At 46.9% G+C, this 15705-nt stretch overlaps 1 protein-coding gene across 3 annotated transcripts in view; it reads right to left on the bottom strand.

Annotated features, from left to right (window-relative positions):
• nup214 (nucleoporin 214) overlaps window positions 1-15705 on the bottom strand; it is a 45636-nt gene that overhangs the window by 17105 nt on the left and 12826 nt on the right. For all 3 annotated transcript variants that reach the window (XM_012969084.3, XM_012969085.3, XM_002936191.5), the window contains exons 13-18: window positions 15467-15636; window positions 13586-13674; window positions 13423-13503; window positions 9621-9770; window positions 7296-7454; window positions 6674-6777 (exon numbers count right to left, since the gene is read on the bottom strand). In XM_012969084.3, the coding sequence (XP_012824538.1) occupies window positions 6674-6777; window positions 7296-7454; window positions 9621-9770; window positions 13423-13503; window positions 13586-13674; window positions 15467-15636 (753 nt within the window). The remainder of the gene's footprint in view (window positions 1-6673; window positions 6778-7295; window positions 7455-9620; window positions 9771-13422; window positions 13504-13585; window positions 13675-15466; window positions 15637-15705) is intronic.

Below are 15705 nucleotides of genomic sequence, written 5' to 3' on the forward strand. Positions count from 1 at the left end.
GCAACCAAATAGCTGCTGAAACTCCAAACTGGAGAGCTGCTGAACTGAAAACGAAATAACTACAAAAATGAAGACCAACTGCAAACTGCCTTCGAATATTACTCTCTACATCATACTAACCGTTAACTTGAAATCATCCATACCTGTAATAAAATGTATTTAAAATTCTGAGCTGTCAATCATATATCGCCCCGCCCCGTCTCTATGCCTGAAGCAATAAATGATTGAAATCTCAAGATTATTATTTGCAATTACTTTCATTTTCCATTCAGCACTTCCTAGATGTTACCAATATGGCGCATACCAAGATTTTGGGGTTATACAAAACTTGCTTTAGTAATAAGTGCCCACAAAATGGCGCCTGTCTGCCTGCTCGGATTGTGAATTCCAAGATTGAAGGAAAGAAAAGGAGATTTTGTGATACTCACCGTTAAATCTCTTTCTCCTCAATGGCTTGGGGGACACAGGGACAGTGGGTATAGCTCCACCTGCAGGAGGCAGGACACTAGGTAGGAATTATTAAGAAGAATGCTCCTCCCCCTAGCTATACCCCACAGCACAGCCCACAGAGGCTCAGTTTTGTCTAACAAAGAGGTAACTAGAATAACCATATAAAAACCGTTATAACAATGTAACATAACATGGCAGATGGCGCAAAGAGGATTCCGCTTCCGGGGGAGGGAAGCCCTGTGTCCCCCAAGCCATTGAGGAGAAAGAGATTTAACGGTGAGTATCACAAAATCTCCTTTTCTCACACAATAGCTTGGGGGACACAGGGACAGTGGGGACATACCAAAGCAGTCCCCTGAGCATAATCAGCGGTGGGCAGGAAGCGGAGTCGGAGCTAGACTGCCGCTGCTTGCAGCACCTTGCGTCCAAAGCGTGCGTCAGATGCAGCAAAGGCGTCAAATTTGTAGAACTTAACGAATGAGTGTATGGAGGTCCACGTGGCAGCCTTGCACAGCTGCTCAGCTGAGGCCTGGTTTCTGAACGCCCAAGAGGTACTGACAGATCTGGTGGAATGGGCCTTGATCAATTGAGGGGCCTGTTTTCCCTTGGATATATAAGCTCTACGAATAGTCTCTCTGAGCCACCGGGAAATGGTGGACTTAGAGACAGGTTGCCCTAGACGGGTGCCCGTGGGACTGACCAGGAGGGCATCAGACTTGCGGAATTCCTCCGTACGGTGGATGTAGAATTTGAGAGCACGTACTGCATCTAATGAATGGAGAGCGACTTCCTTCGGCGATTTGGGATTGGGGCAGAAGGAGGGAAGGATCAGTTCCTGGTTGATGTGAAACTTGGTCACCACCTTGGGGAGGAAGGACGGTACGGTGCGCAGTACCGCCTTGTCCAAGTGGAAGATGAGAAAGGGAGACTTGCAAGAGAGCGCGCTCAGCTCGGACACGCGTCGGGCTGATGCAATAGCCAGGAGGAAGACCACCTTGCGAGTGAGCCAGATGATGGGAATGGAGGCGAGGGGCTCAAAGGGGGGCTCCTGTAGGGCCTTTAGAACTAGATTAAGGTCCCAGGGGGCGCAAGGAAATCGAAAGGGAGGCCTGATGTGCGTGACGCCCTGCATGAACGTCCTGATGTCCAGCAGGAGGGCAAGGCGCTCCTGGAAGAGGACCGAAAGAGCCGATATTTGGGCCTTGAGGGAACCCAGGGCTAAGCCCTTGTCTAGGCCAGCCTGAAGGAAGTTCAATATGGTGGGTACTGAGAGGGTCTGGAAGGAGAGATGTTCCTGGGAACACCAGTCCCGGTAGATTCTCCAGACCCTGTGGTAGGCCTGAGAGGATACAGGCTTACGTGCCGCGAGGAGTGTTTTGATCACTTGTTCTGAGAACCCTTTTCTCCGGAGGATCAGGGATTCAGTAGCCACGCCGTCAAACGCAGAGACCCTGGATTTGGATGGAGGAAGGGACCCTGGGACAGGATGTCCGGATCCCGAGGCAGATGCCAAGGTTCTTCTTGAGACAGAGACAGGAGGTCTGAGAACCAAGTCCGGCGCGGCCAGTAGGGGGCAACAAGGATGGTCCTCACCTTTTCCCGCTTGATCTTTTTGAGAACTCGAGGGAGCATTGGTAGTGGGGGAAAGATGTATGCCAGGTGGAAGGACCATTGTGTCGTCATGGCGTCTGTTGCCTCGGCCAGGGGGTCCCTTGATCGTGCCAGGTATCGTGGTAGCTTGTGGTTTGTTCGAGAAGCCATCAGGTCCACCTCTGGTGTACCCCACCTCTGCGTGAGTGACTGGAAGACACTGGTCTTGAGAGACCATTCCCCGGGGTCCATGGTTTGCCGGCTGAGATAGTCGGCCTCCCAGTTTTCTACCCCGGGGATGTAAATGGCCGAGAGAAGGGTGTGGTGACGTTCCGCCCACCTGAGGATGTGACAGGTCTCTGTGAAGGTTTGGTGGCTCCTCGTCCCGCCCTGGTGGTTGATATAGGCCACTGCAGTGGCGTTGTCCGTTTGAATGCGGATCGACTGGCCGTTGAGGAGAGTCTGCCAATGGACCAGCGCAAGGCGGATGGCCCGAAGCTCGAAGATATTGATGGGGAGCAGGGATTCCGAATGGGACCAGGAGCCCTGGGCTGTCCGTCCCTCCAAGACTGCTCCCCAGCCGGATAGGCTGGCATCGGTCGTGAGAATGCGCCAGGTAGGCTCTGCGAGGGAACGGCCGCGTGTAAGGTTGGTGGTGTTCAGCCACCACCGCAAGGACGTCCTGGTCTTTGTGGATAGCCGGGTCTGTTGAGAGAGGCTCCTGTTCCTGTGCCATACCGAGAGAATGTTCCACTGTAGGAGTCGGAGGTGGAATTGAGCAAACGGCACGGCCTCGATGGAGGACACCATCGATCCGAGTACCTTCATGCAAAACCGGAGAGATGGTTGAGGTAAGGAAAGAAGCAGCCGGACTAGGGCTTGGATGCGAAGCACCTTCTCTTGGGGAAGGAAGAGTCTCTGAGCTCTGGTATCGAATGTCAGTCCTAGGAAGGTCATCACCTGGTTCGGATGGAGCGAAGATTTGGCAAGGTTTATCTTCCAGCCGAAGTCCTGTAGGATGTTCATGGACAGGCGAAGGTGCTCCTCCGCTGTCTGGAAGGATGGAGCTTTTATCAGCAGGTCGTCCAAGTATGGGGTGATGGAAACCCCCCTGGACCTGATGACTGCCGCCGTAACCGCCATGATCTTCGTGAAGACACGAGGAGCTGAAGAGAGGCCGAACGGTAGAGCCGTGAACTGGAAATGGAGATTGCGGTAGGCAAAGCGCAAGTATCTCTGATGGCGAGGGGAGATGGGGACGTGAAGATAAGCATCCTTCACGTCCAGGGCGGTGAGGAATTCCTGTGGACCCATGGCCGCAATGACCGAACGCAGGGATTCCATCTTGAATTTGGTGTAGCAGATGAATTTGTTTATGCCCTTGAGGTCGAGAATCGGTCGGAAGGACCCGTCCTTTTTGGGGACGAGAAACAGATTGGAATAATATCCCTGAAACCTCTCGGACTGAGGCACTGGGGAGATTACTGCGGCAGATAGCAGGTCTTGTATAGCCGTCTGGAAAGCCTGGAGAAGGCGAGGGTCCCCGGGAGTTCTGGACATGAAAAAGAGGTGAGGAGGGGGGGCTATGAACTCGAGGTGGTAGCCTCGCGTTATAACCTCGCAGACCCAGGAGTCTTGGGGGTGGATCTGCCACTGAGCACGGAAGAGCTGCAATCTTCCTCCTACTGGAGCCTGCTGCAAGGAGACGGACGGACAGTCATGCAGAAGTGGACTTGTCCGTCTGTTTGTGTGTGGGTTTCCGGGGCTGCCAGGTGGAGCGGAATGCTCCTCCGGGTTTGTTGTTGAATTTGCCGCGAGAGGAAGAGGGTTGAGAGGAATCGGAAGGCTTGGAGGATCTGTATCCGGAGCCACGAAAAAATCTCCCCCTGCGAAAGGAAGGCCGGGACTTGTTTTGTGGGAGGAAGGTACTCTTCCCACCTGTGGCTTGGCTTATAATCTTGTCCAATTCTGGACCGAAGAGCAACTTACCCTTAAAGGGAAGGGAAGTTAGGGATTTTTTGGAGGAAAGGTCCGCAGACCAGAGTTTAAGCCAAAGAGATCTACGAGCGGCCACTGTGAGGGCAGAGGCCCTGCAGGTTAGTTGGGCCGCATCAAGGGAAGCTTCGCAGATGAAGGAGTTAGCCTCTTTGATCTGAGACACCATGGGAACCAGTTCCTGTCTAGGAACTCCCGAGAGGATGCTGTCCAGAAGGGTTTGGGACCAGGACTGGATTGCCCTGCTAACCCAAGCGACTGCGAAGGTAGGGCGCAAGGCTGTACCAGAAGCAGAGAAGGCTGAGCGCAAGAACCCCTCCAATTTTTTGTCCATCGCGTCCTTAAAGGAGGACGCATCAGGGACCGGAAGGGCTGTGTTTTTGGAGAGGCGCGAGACCGGAGCATCGACGACCGGAGGAGAAGACCAGGTGTCCACGGTTTCCTGCGGAAAGGGGTAGAGGCGTTGGAAACGTTTGTTGGCCTGGGATCGCCTCTCAGGGTTATCCCATTCAGATTGCACAATATTATCTAATTGTGCGTGTGAGGGGAAACAAACGGATTGTTTCTTGTGCCTCTTGAAAAGTAGTTTGGAGGCATCAGCGGGGTTGGAGGAGGGCCCTAGGTTGAGAGTTTCTATGACTGAGGCAATAAGGGCCTCAATTTCCTCAGAAGAAGATTTAGGTAGGTCTTCGCCTAACATATCTGAATCCGCAGAGAGCTCGCCCTCGCTTAGAGATGCATCTGGTTGAACGGGAGAATCTGCCGTGAATGGAGTGTCGCTCTCCTCATCGGATGAAGGAGGTGCATGACGCTTGTGTGAAGTGGATTTAGGAGCGTCCAGCTTGGCCAATAACTTGTTAAGGGATTCTGCGAGTCTGGGAATGCCGCTAGAAAGTTGGAGGGCCCAGTCAGGAGCAAGCTGGTTAGGGGCAGAGGCCACTGGTGGAGCCTGGTCTGGTGGCTGAGAGGCACCAGAACCTGAGGGCTCAGCAGTGTCTAAGGCCTTGGGCTGAGAAGCTGCTGGGGCAGACTCAGAAGGCCTGCATAACTCACAAATGGGTTCTTTGTGCCCAGAGGGCAAGCGCTTTTTGCATCTGGCACAGGCCAGGAATTTAATATTGGCCGAAGAGGCAGAGCCCCGGGGGAATAGCTGCTGTTTGCTGCCCTCCGCCATATTTGCCCCCAATAGTGCCCCCAAGAAATCGTGAAGCTAAGGGGGGCTGCGCTGCAGGGTTGTGCCAAGTGGGAGAGAGAGAAAAAGGTTGGCCTACCTACAGGTAGAGCAATACCCGCTGGCTGATCCCTGCAGAATCGCTGCACTTGCGACGCAAGATCTCCCCAGGAGCTGCGCCACGGAGCTACAGCACAGAGAGTGGCGCGAAGAAAGGCGCTGATGGGTGGGCGGCAATGACGGAGGGCGCGAAGCAGGAAGTATGGGCCAATGGGAGGGCAGGGTTTGAGCGCGCCCTTTTCAAATGCGGAAGTGGGGCCCCCGGCGCTTCGGGTTAGCAGAACCCGGATGGTCGGCTGAGTAAGGGACTGGAAGTCCCGCCAGCGCCGCTCCGGAGAAGAGGCGCTTACTTACCCGTGCAGCCCGGATCAAGGCTGAGCGCTCCCTTGGCTAGCCGTCTATCCCTGTACCAGGGTAGGAATGCTGCTAGGTGGCCCGCGCCGCAGCGACTTATTGGCCCCAAGGGGAATCCAACGGTGGGGGGAATCTAAAGAGGGACCTATTTCTTAAGGTCTTAGAACAGCCCCCAAGTGTCCAGGCTAATCCTGGACTTTCCCTAGGTGCAGGCAGACTAAGCCTGGTCCTACCTCCTAACACTAGGAGAAAAAACTGAGCCTCTGTGGGCTGTGCTGTGGGGTATAGCTAGGGGGAGGAGCATTCTTCTTAATAATTCCTACCTAGTGTCCTGCCTCCTGCAGGTGGAGCTATACCCACTGTCCCTGTGTCCCCCAAGCTATTGTGTGAGAAAATGTAAATAATATATACAGTCTAAATAAAGTTTATTTTGCTCAACTAACATGAAAGAAAAGGATTTGAAATTATAAATTGATGTGGTCCTTGCCTGGTGAGAGTTATAAACCAGCCAGGTATTGATTGGCCAGGACTTCCCAAGTGCCCTATACATTAGTTCAGTGTTTTTCAACCTTTTTTGGGCAAAGGCACACTTGTTTCATGAAAAAAATCACGAGGCACACCACCATTAGAAAATGTTAAAAAATTTAACTCTGTGCCCAGCAGCAGTGCCCCCCTAGTACATTGGTGCCCAGCAGCAGTGCCCCCTAGTACATTGGTGCCAAGAGCAGTGCCCCCCTAGTACATTGGTGCCAAGAGCAGTGCCCCCCTAGTACATTGGTGCCCAGCAGCAGTGCCCCCCTAGTACATTGGTGCCCAGCAGCAGTGCCCCCCTAGTACATTGGTGCCAAGAGCAGTGCCCCCCTAGTACACTGGTGCCCAGCAGCAGTGCCCCCCTAGTACATTGGTGCCAAGAGCAGTGCCCCCCTAGTACATTGGTGCCCTGCCTACGGCACACCAGGCAACATCTCGCACAGTGGTTGAAAAACGCTGCATTAGTTGACTCAGTTTGGGAGATCTAAGTCGGCAGCTGTTATTGGGTTTCAAAATACGTACTTCTTTTTCTGCTTCTCTTCCAGGTATCGATCCCACTCCAGATCCAAGACATCGTTGACATCCTGAACGGCATTCCTCACATACTGGTTTAGTCGTCGAATCTCCTGGAATTAAAAAAAAAGGTAGGTGTTTGTGTGATCAAACAGTAAATATAAATAAACCTCTATATACTACTTACTCTTGATTAAAGGGATAGATAACGTTTAGTATGTTATAGAATGTACTACTTCTAGCATCTTTGCAATTGGTCTTCATTGTTTATTTCTTTATAGTTCTTAAATTATTTGCCTTCTTTGTTTACATCTTTCCAGCTTTTACATGGGGGTCACTGACCCTGCTAGCCATAAAACGCTCTCTTTATCCAATGCAATAAGCTGGTTATAGCTGGGTTACTGAACCTGGGCAATTGTGCTCCATGCTATCATATATACCCGTTTGTTTACACCATAAAGTTAATAAAATAAAAGATGCCAAAGAGCTAGTACCCTAAGAACATATTCAAGCTTCCTTTTTGAAAACATCTGATTGGCTGCATGTTATTATATTACTATTTATGTCTCGCGATGATGAAGAATGTTGTAGTTAAGCTCAAGAACCAGTAAGGGGAAAAATAAGTCTTTACCTGCATTTGGGTTTCACTCTTGGGGTCCAGTGGTTTCTTGTAAAGCAGCTGGAGATATTTGGGGTCTTGCTTAAGTTTATTCCGTTGCTTGGCATCCTCAATGCTGGCAAATCCCTCCAGGTTTTTGATTTTCATGGTACTTATTTCTCCACGTAGTGACTTCCATGCAAATAGAGAGGGGGAAGTATAGATAAATTAGGTTACACTTTTCTTCTGACCCTTTCCAGCTTTCAAACCCTTGCAGTCGAGAAACTATTGCTCTGTGAGGCTACAATTTTACTGTGGCAGGTATAGAATCCGTTATCCAGAACCCTGTTACCCAGAAAGCTCTGAATTACAGAAAGGCCTTCTCCCATAGACTCATTTTACACAAACAGTTCAGAATTTCCAAATATATTTTCTTTTTCTCTGAAATAATAAAACATGACAGGTATGGGACCTGTTATCCAGAATGCTTGGGACCTGGGGTTTTCCAGATAAGGGGTCTTCCCATAATTTGGATCTTTATACCTTAGGACTACAAAAAAAACCTATACACATTAATTAAACCCAATAGGATAGTTTTGCATCCAATAAGGAGTAATTATATCTTAGTTGGGATCAAGTACAGGTACTGTTTTATTATTACAGAGAAAAGGGAATCATTTAACCATTAAATAAACCCAATAGGGCTGTTCTTCCCCCAATAAGGGGTAATTATATCTTAGTTGGGATCAAGTACAGGTACTGTTTTATTATTACAGAGAAAAGGGAATCATTTAACCATTAAATAAACCCAATAGGGCTGTTCTGCCCCCAATAAGGGGTAATTATATCTTAGTTGGGATCAAGTACAGGTACTGTTTTATTATTACAGAGAAAAGGGAATCATTTAACCATGAAATAAACCCAATAGGGCTGTTCTGCCCCCAATAAGGGGTAATTATATCTTAGTTGGGATCAAGTACAGGTACTGTTTTATTATTACAGAGAAAAGGGAATCATTTAACCATGAAATAAACCCAATAGGGCTGTTCTGCCCCAATAAGGGGTAATTATATCTTAGTTGGGATCAAGTACAGGTACTGTTTTATTATTACAGAGAAAAGGGAATCATTTAACCATTAAATAAACCCAATAGGGCTGTTCTGCCCCCAATAAGGGGTAATTATATCTTAGTTGGGATCAAGTACAGGTACTGATTTATTATTACAGAGAAAAGGGAATCATTTAACCATTAAATAAACCCAATTGGATTGTTCTGCACCCCAATAAGGGGGAATTATATCTTAGTTAAAATCAATCTTTCGAAAAGGATACTTGGTTCGGCCAGATCCTAAAATAGTGGATCCCCTAATTACAATGGAATGCACTACTAGTTTCCCTTGTTGGTGCAAGTTGCCCCCATTTGTGCATTATTTCTACCAAGCAAAAAGCAAGTAGCAGTACGGAACTTTGGCAGTCTTGTTATTGTCGGCCTGTTTCTCCTAACCACACGTAGACATGTTTAATACATATGTAAACCCTCCATCCTTTTTTTTACATTAGTAGGAGTTGACAGATTTGATAGGTGGAAGTAGATTGCCCAAGTCCCCACTAATGGCCTATTTCCCCAGGACCCATCAGTACATTAAAGGGACCCTGTCATGATTTTTATGGGGTACTTTTTAATTCCATATTACACCGTTTACATAGCAAATAATTCACTTTGCCATTTAACATTTTATTCTTGAACCAACTAATGAATTTTTTTAGCTGTAATACTGGTGTGCAGGCACCATCTTGTCTGAGCTTTCAGAAGAAGCCAGCGCTACACATTAGAACTGCTTTTGGCTAACCTATTGTTTCTCCTACTCCCATGTAACTGGGGGAGTCCCAAACCAGACTTGGATTTCTTACTATTGAGTGCTATTCTGATACCTACTGGGAGCTGCTATCTTGCTCCCTTCCCACAGTTCTGCTGATCGGCTGCTGGGAGGGGGGGGGATATCACTCCAACATGCAGCTCAGCAGTAAAGTGTGACTGAAGTTTATCAGAGTACATGGCTGTGGCACCCTGGGAAATTAAGAATATTGCTTGCCCTATGTGAAATTTTCAAAAATATAAAAAAATCTGTTTCCCCATGACAGTATTGCTTTAAGAGCAAATAAAACCCTGTTGTAGGTATTCAGGATCTGAAGAAGTATCATGCACAATTACACTATCCTGTTAATTAACCTGATAATCAGTAGGACGGGAGGTTAATCTGGATAGAGGAGCATCCATCTCACTCAGCCCTAGTACAGCAAATAATTCCTGCTGCACGCCGAGCTCTAATTAATTAGTTCTGCAAGGGAAGTAATTACCTCTGTTGTTTCCTTAATCTCAAGGAAAAAGGAGTCAAGGCCATCAGACTCTGCCCTCAGCTGTCTCTTTAGCTCCTCGCTCCCCACTTGGAAACAAGCTTTGCCAGTCCGGGCTTTCAGATCATCCAGTTCCTTTTGGAAGTGTGCAATCTAATTAGGGGGAGGAAATGGCAGAGGAACATTGTCAGGCATCCCGGTGCCTTGGCAAGTACACAGCATTTATTACCTTGGGTTATTTTAGGTGCAATCTTTAACAAATGGTTCTTTACAAAGAACTAATTTACCCTTCTCACTACCTGGGCAGAGATACTTACATGAGAGGCAATCAGAGGGGAACTGGGGGGGAATTGGACCAATAGGGGAAAATCCAATGTCTAATAAGTATTTGGAGCCAATTACTGGTTGTTCTGTGACAGCTGAAGGGCTACCTAGTTACAACAGGGCATGGCGAGGGGGCCCTCTAGCTCATATAGGGGATTAAAGGGAGTTGTTAATTATTTGCCTTTCTCTTCTGATCCTTTCCAGCTTTCAAACCCAGGCAGCCAAGAAACTGTTGCTCCGAAGCTATAATTTTACTGTTATTGTTACTTTTTCTTACTTGTCTTTCTATTCAGCCCCTCTCCTATTCATTTTCCAGTTTCTTATTCCAACCACTGCCTGGAAGCTAGGGTAATTTAGGAAATACAAGGTTATGGGAGAAGTTTATCCAGGGACTGGTCCAATTGCCATCTTGGAGTCGGGTAGGAATTTTTCCCCCTCTGCGGCTAATTAGAGAGGCTTCAGATGGGTTTTGTTTGCCTTCCTCTTGATCAACTAGTAGTTAGGCAGGTTATATTTATATATAAATATATATATATATATCAAAATAAAACAGCCAGCACCAAGGGTCTTTGTGTTTCAAAAAATCTCTCGTGTATTAAAATTGCATGCACAACCGACGTTTCGGTCCCTTTTGGGACCTTTTTCAAGGTCCAAAAGGGACCGAAACGTCGGTTGTACATGCAATTTTAATACACGAGAGATTTTTTGAAACACAAAGACCCTTGGTGCTGGCTGTTTTATTTTGATATTTATATGATATCCCGTGCACAGGGGCAGCAGATTTTGGAGTGTGGTGCTGTCGTGTGGACTGTTATATATATATATATATATATATATATATATATATATATATACAGTGGCTTGCAAAAGTATTCGGCCCCCTTGAACTTTTCCACATTTTGTCACATTACAGCCACAAACATGAATCAATTTTATTGGAATTCCACGTGAAAGACCAATACAAAGTGGTGTACACGTGAGAAGTGGAACGAAAATCAGACATGATTCCAAACATTTTTTACAAATAAATAACTGCAAAGTGGGGTGTGCGTAATTATTCAGCCCCCTTTGGTCTGAGTGCAGTCAGTTGCCCATAGACATTGCCTGATGAGTGCTAATGACTAAATAGAGTGCACCTGTGTGTAATCTAATGTCAGTACAAATACAGCTGCTCTGTGACGGCCTCAGAGGTTGTCTAAATGAATATTGGGAGCAACAACACCATGAAGTCCAAAGAACACACCAGACAGGTCAGGGATAAAGTTATTGAGAAATTTAAAGCAGGCTTAGGCTACAAAAAGATTTCCAAAGCCTCGAACATCCCACGGAGCACTGTTCAAGCGATCATTCAGAAATGGAAGGAGTATGGCACAACTGTAAACCTACCAAGACAAGGCCGTCCACCTAAACTCACAGGCTGAACAAGGAGAGCGCTGATCAGAAATGCAGCCAAGAGGCCCATGGTGACTCTGGGGGGGCTGCAGAGATCTACAGCTCAGGTGGGGGAATCTGTCCATAGGACAACTATTACAGTCGGGCACTGCACAAAGTTGGCCTTTATGGAAGAGTGGCAAGAAGAAAGCCATTGTTAACAGAAAACCATAAGAAGTCCCGTTTGCAGTTTGCCACAAGCCATGTGGGGCACACAGCAAACATGTGGAAGAAGGTGCTCTGGTCAGATGAGACCAAAATGGAACTTTTTGGCCAAAATGCAAAACGCTATGTGTGGCGGAAAACTAACACTGCACATCACTCTGAACACACCATCCCCACTGTCACATATGGTGGTGGCAGCATCATGCTCTGGGGGTGCTTCTCTTCAGCAGGGACAGGGAAGCTGGTCAGAGTTGATAGGAAGATGGATGGAGCCAAATACAGGGCAATCTTGGAAGAAAACCTCTTGGAGTCTGCAAAAGACTTGAGACTGGGGCGGAGGTTCACCTTCCAGCAGGACAACGACCATAAACATAAAGCCAGGGCAACAATGGAATGGTTTAAACCCAAACATATCCATGTGTTAGAATGGCCCAGTCACAGTCCAGATCTAAATCCAATGGAAAATCTGTGGCAAGATCTGAAAACTGCTGTTCCCAAAGGCTGTCCATCTAATCAGACTGAGCAGGAGCTGTTTTGCAAAGAAGAATGGGCAAGGATTTCAGTCTGTAGATGGGCAAAGCTGGTAGAGACATACCCTAAAAGCCTGGCAGCTGTAATTGCAGCAAAAGGTGGTTCTACAAAATATTGACTCAGGGGGCTGAATAATTACACACACCCCACTTTGCAGTTATTTATTTGTAAAAAATGTTTGGAATCATGTATGATTTTCCTTCCACTTCTCACATGTACACCACTTTGTATTGGTCTTTCACGTGGAATTCCAATAAAATTTATTCATGTTTGTGGCTGTAATGTGACAAAATGTGGAGAAGTTCAAGGGGGCCCGAATACTTTTGCAAGCCACTGTATATATAAGTCAAGCTGTGTGTCCGCACTAAACCAGTTTAACAGGTGGGTGCTGAAGTCAAAATATATATCAAACTCAACAGTAGAAATATATATATATATATATATATATATATATATATATATATATATATATATATATATATATATATATATATATATATATATATATATATATATATATATATATATATATATATAGGCATTAAGGCTGTACTTCTGTACTTGATGGACGTATCTCTTTTTTCAACCTAACTTACTATGTTAATTTAAACCCTAGCAACCAATACCTGCTAAAATTCCAAACTGGAGATCTGCCGATCAAACGGCTAATTAATAAAAAAAAACAAAAACAGAAAATAAAATGTGAAGACCAATTGCAAATTGTGCCGGAACAGCACCCTCCCATATATTAAGATGAACAACCCCTTTAACACATGTGAAGGCGTAGCCATGGCAGAAGCAACACACTGTAGAAGATTATAAATAAGTTGCAACAGATGATAATTAGGGATGCAACAGAATTTTATAGTTTGTGGAAAAGCTGTAACTCCACTAAACCCCATAAGCAGGAATAATGTGACACAATTTGATCAGTCGGAAGCAAAGAGACATGGGGCGGAACTTGGGTTGCACTTGGGCTCCTATCAGAGTCCGAATTGGCAATCTGTGGATTCTGGCAAATGGCAGAGGGCCTTCTGTAAGGTGCCATAGACAGTCACTATTTATTGGGCTCGTGGGGGGCTGTTTGGGTCTCTGTGTACTTGGAATGCCAGGGCCTATCTTGTATCACAGTCCAGACCTGAACTATGGAGTCCATAACCTGGCTAGGGTTTACTACAGGCCCAGACTGGCAATCTATGGGTTCTGGCAAATGCCAGAGGGGCTGCTGTCACTATTTATTGGGCTGGTGGGGGGCTGTTTAGGCTTCTATGCACTTGATATATCAGGCTTATTCTGAATGCCAGTCCAGTCCTATCTTCCAGCCCTCACCCTTATGCCTACAATATGCCTTTACCTCTTCTCTTATGGCATTTAGGATAGGATCAGAGTCCTTAGCTACTTTAGCCTGGTTCTCCAATGCTGCGCTTCTTTGAGGCTGAAAGATAAATGGTTGAAAGAATTAGATACAATATATACGCTCTCTCTCAGTATAAGCAGCACAGCAGAACCCAGCTCACCTGAGGAGCAGTTATCTTTGCAGCAGGGGGGGCAACTCGCACGTTCTTCTGGGCTGATCCAGCTGAAACACTTGGAGGTGCCTGTGTAGCTGCAAAAACATTAAATGAAAACAAATTTTAGAAACATTTATAAAAATGTAAAAAATATTAATGGCATTTACAGGGTCAATTAGTTTCCCTTTATATTCATCTTTATTATTTAAAGATAATAGTTTTCCCATTATTCACCTGCAAGGGTATTTATATAAACTATAGTAGGGTTTCTGTAGCAAACACCCCAGCTGTACCAGTGCAGGAACGGCTGCCCCCGGGGCTACACAGCGGGGTATTTATATAAACTATAGTAGGGTTTCTGTAGCAAACACCCCAGCTGTACCAGTGCAGGAATGGCTGCCCCCGGGGCTACACAGCGGGGTATTTATATAAACTATAGTAGGGTTTCTGTAGCAAACACCCCAGCTGTACCGGTGCAGGAATGGCTGCCCCCGGGGCTACACAGCAGGGTATTTATATAAACTATAGTAGGGTTTCTGTAGCAAACACCCCAGCTGTACCAGTGCAGGAATGGCTGCCCCCGGGGCTACACAGCGGGGTATTTATATAAACTATAGTAGGGTTTCTGCAGCAAACACCCCAGCTGTACCAGTGCAGGAATGGCTGCCCCCGGGGCTACACAGCGGGGTATTTATATAAACTATAGTAGGGTTTCTGTAGCAAACACCCCAGCTGTACCAGTGCAGGAATGGCTGCCCCCGGGGCTACACAGCGGGGTATTTATATAAACTATAGTAGGGTTTCTGTAGCAAAAACCCCAGCTGTACCAGTGCAGGAATGGCTGCCCCCGGGGCTACACAGCGGGGTATTTATATAAACTATAGTAGTGTTACTGTAGCAAACACCCCAGCTGTACCAGTGCAGGAATAGCTGCCCCCAGGGCTACACAGCGGGGTATTTATATAAACTATAGTAGGGTTTCTGTAGCAAACACCCCAGCTGTACCAGTGCAGGAATGGCTGCCCCCGGGGCTACACAGCGGGGTATTTATATAAACTATAGTAGGGTTTCTGTAGCAAACACCCCAGCTGTACCAGTGCAGGAATGGCTGCCCCGGGGCTACACAGCAGGGTATTTATATAAACTATAGTAGGGTTTCTGTAGCAAACACCCCAGCTGTACCAGTGCAGGAATGGCTGTCTCCGGGGCTACACAGCGGGGTATTTATATAAACTATAGTAGGGTTTCTGTAGCAAACACCCCAGCTGTACCAGTGCAGGAATGGCTGCCCCTGGGGCTACACAGCGGGGTATTTATATAAACTATAGTAGGGTTTCTGTAGCAAACACCCCAGCTGTACCAGTGCAGGAATAGCTGCCCCCGGGGCTACACAGCGGGGTATTTATATAAACTATAGTAGGGTTTCTGTAGCAAACACCCCAGCTGTACCAGTGCAGGAATGGCTGCCCCTGGGGCTACATAGGGGGGTATTTATATAAACTATAGTAGGGTTTCTGTAGCAAACACCCCAGCTGTACCAGTGCAGGAATGGCTGCCCCCGGGGCTACACAGCGGGGTATTTATATAAACTATAGTAGGGTTTCTGTAGCAAACACCCCAGCTGTACCAGTGCAGGAATGGCTGTCTCCGGGGCTACAGAGCAGGGTATTTATATAAACTATAGTAGGCTTTCTGTAGCAAACACAACAGTTGTACCAGCGCAGGACAACAGTACATTATATTGTAATTACTTTTTTACATTTTTTGGTGTTTAAATTGTGAATTCTGAGGCAACTAGGGAGCCGGGCATCACATATGTATTTACAACAGAAAGCACGAGGTTCTACAACGGCTTCTGAGATGTGAGCAATACAGGTAAAACTTTACCTTCGACAGCAAATGGCCTACTGGGCGGAACAGCCGCCTGTGAATGAATAACTGCCGTCTGGCTTTTGGCAGGGACTGCAGCACTGGGTTTGGAAGTTGGAGTGAAAGAAAAGGCAGCGGCACTAGCGATTGGGATGGTTGCAGGGGGTGCAGTTTCCGAAGCATTGAATCTACAAGACAGTAAGACAACAAATTACTCAACAGTGTTCATACTTTTACAATGGCAAAAGACCGTCTGT

Source organism: Xenopus tropicalis, chromosome 8, assembly GCF_000004195.4.
Source record: "Xenopus tropicalis strain Nigerian chromosome 8, UCB_Xtro_10.0, whole genome shotgun sequence".
NCBI lineage: Eukaryota > Metazoa > Chordata > Amphibia > Anura > Pipidae > Xenopus > Xenopus tropicalis.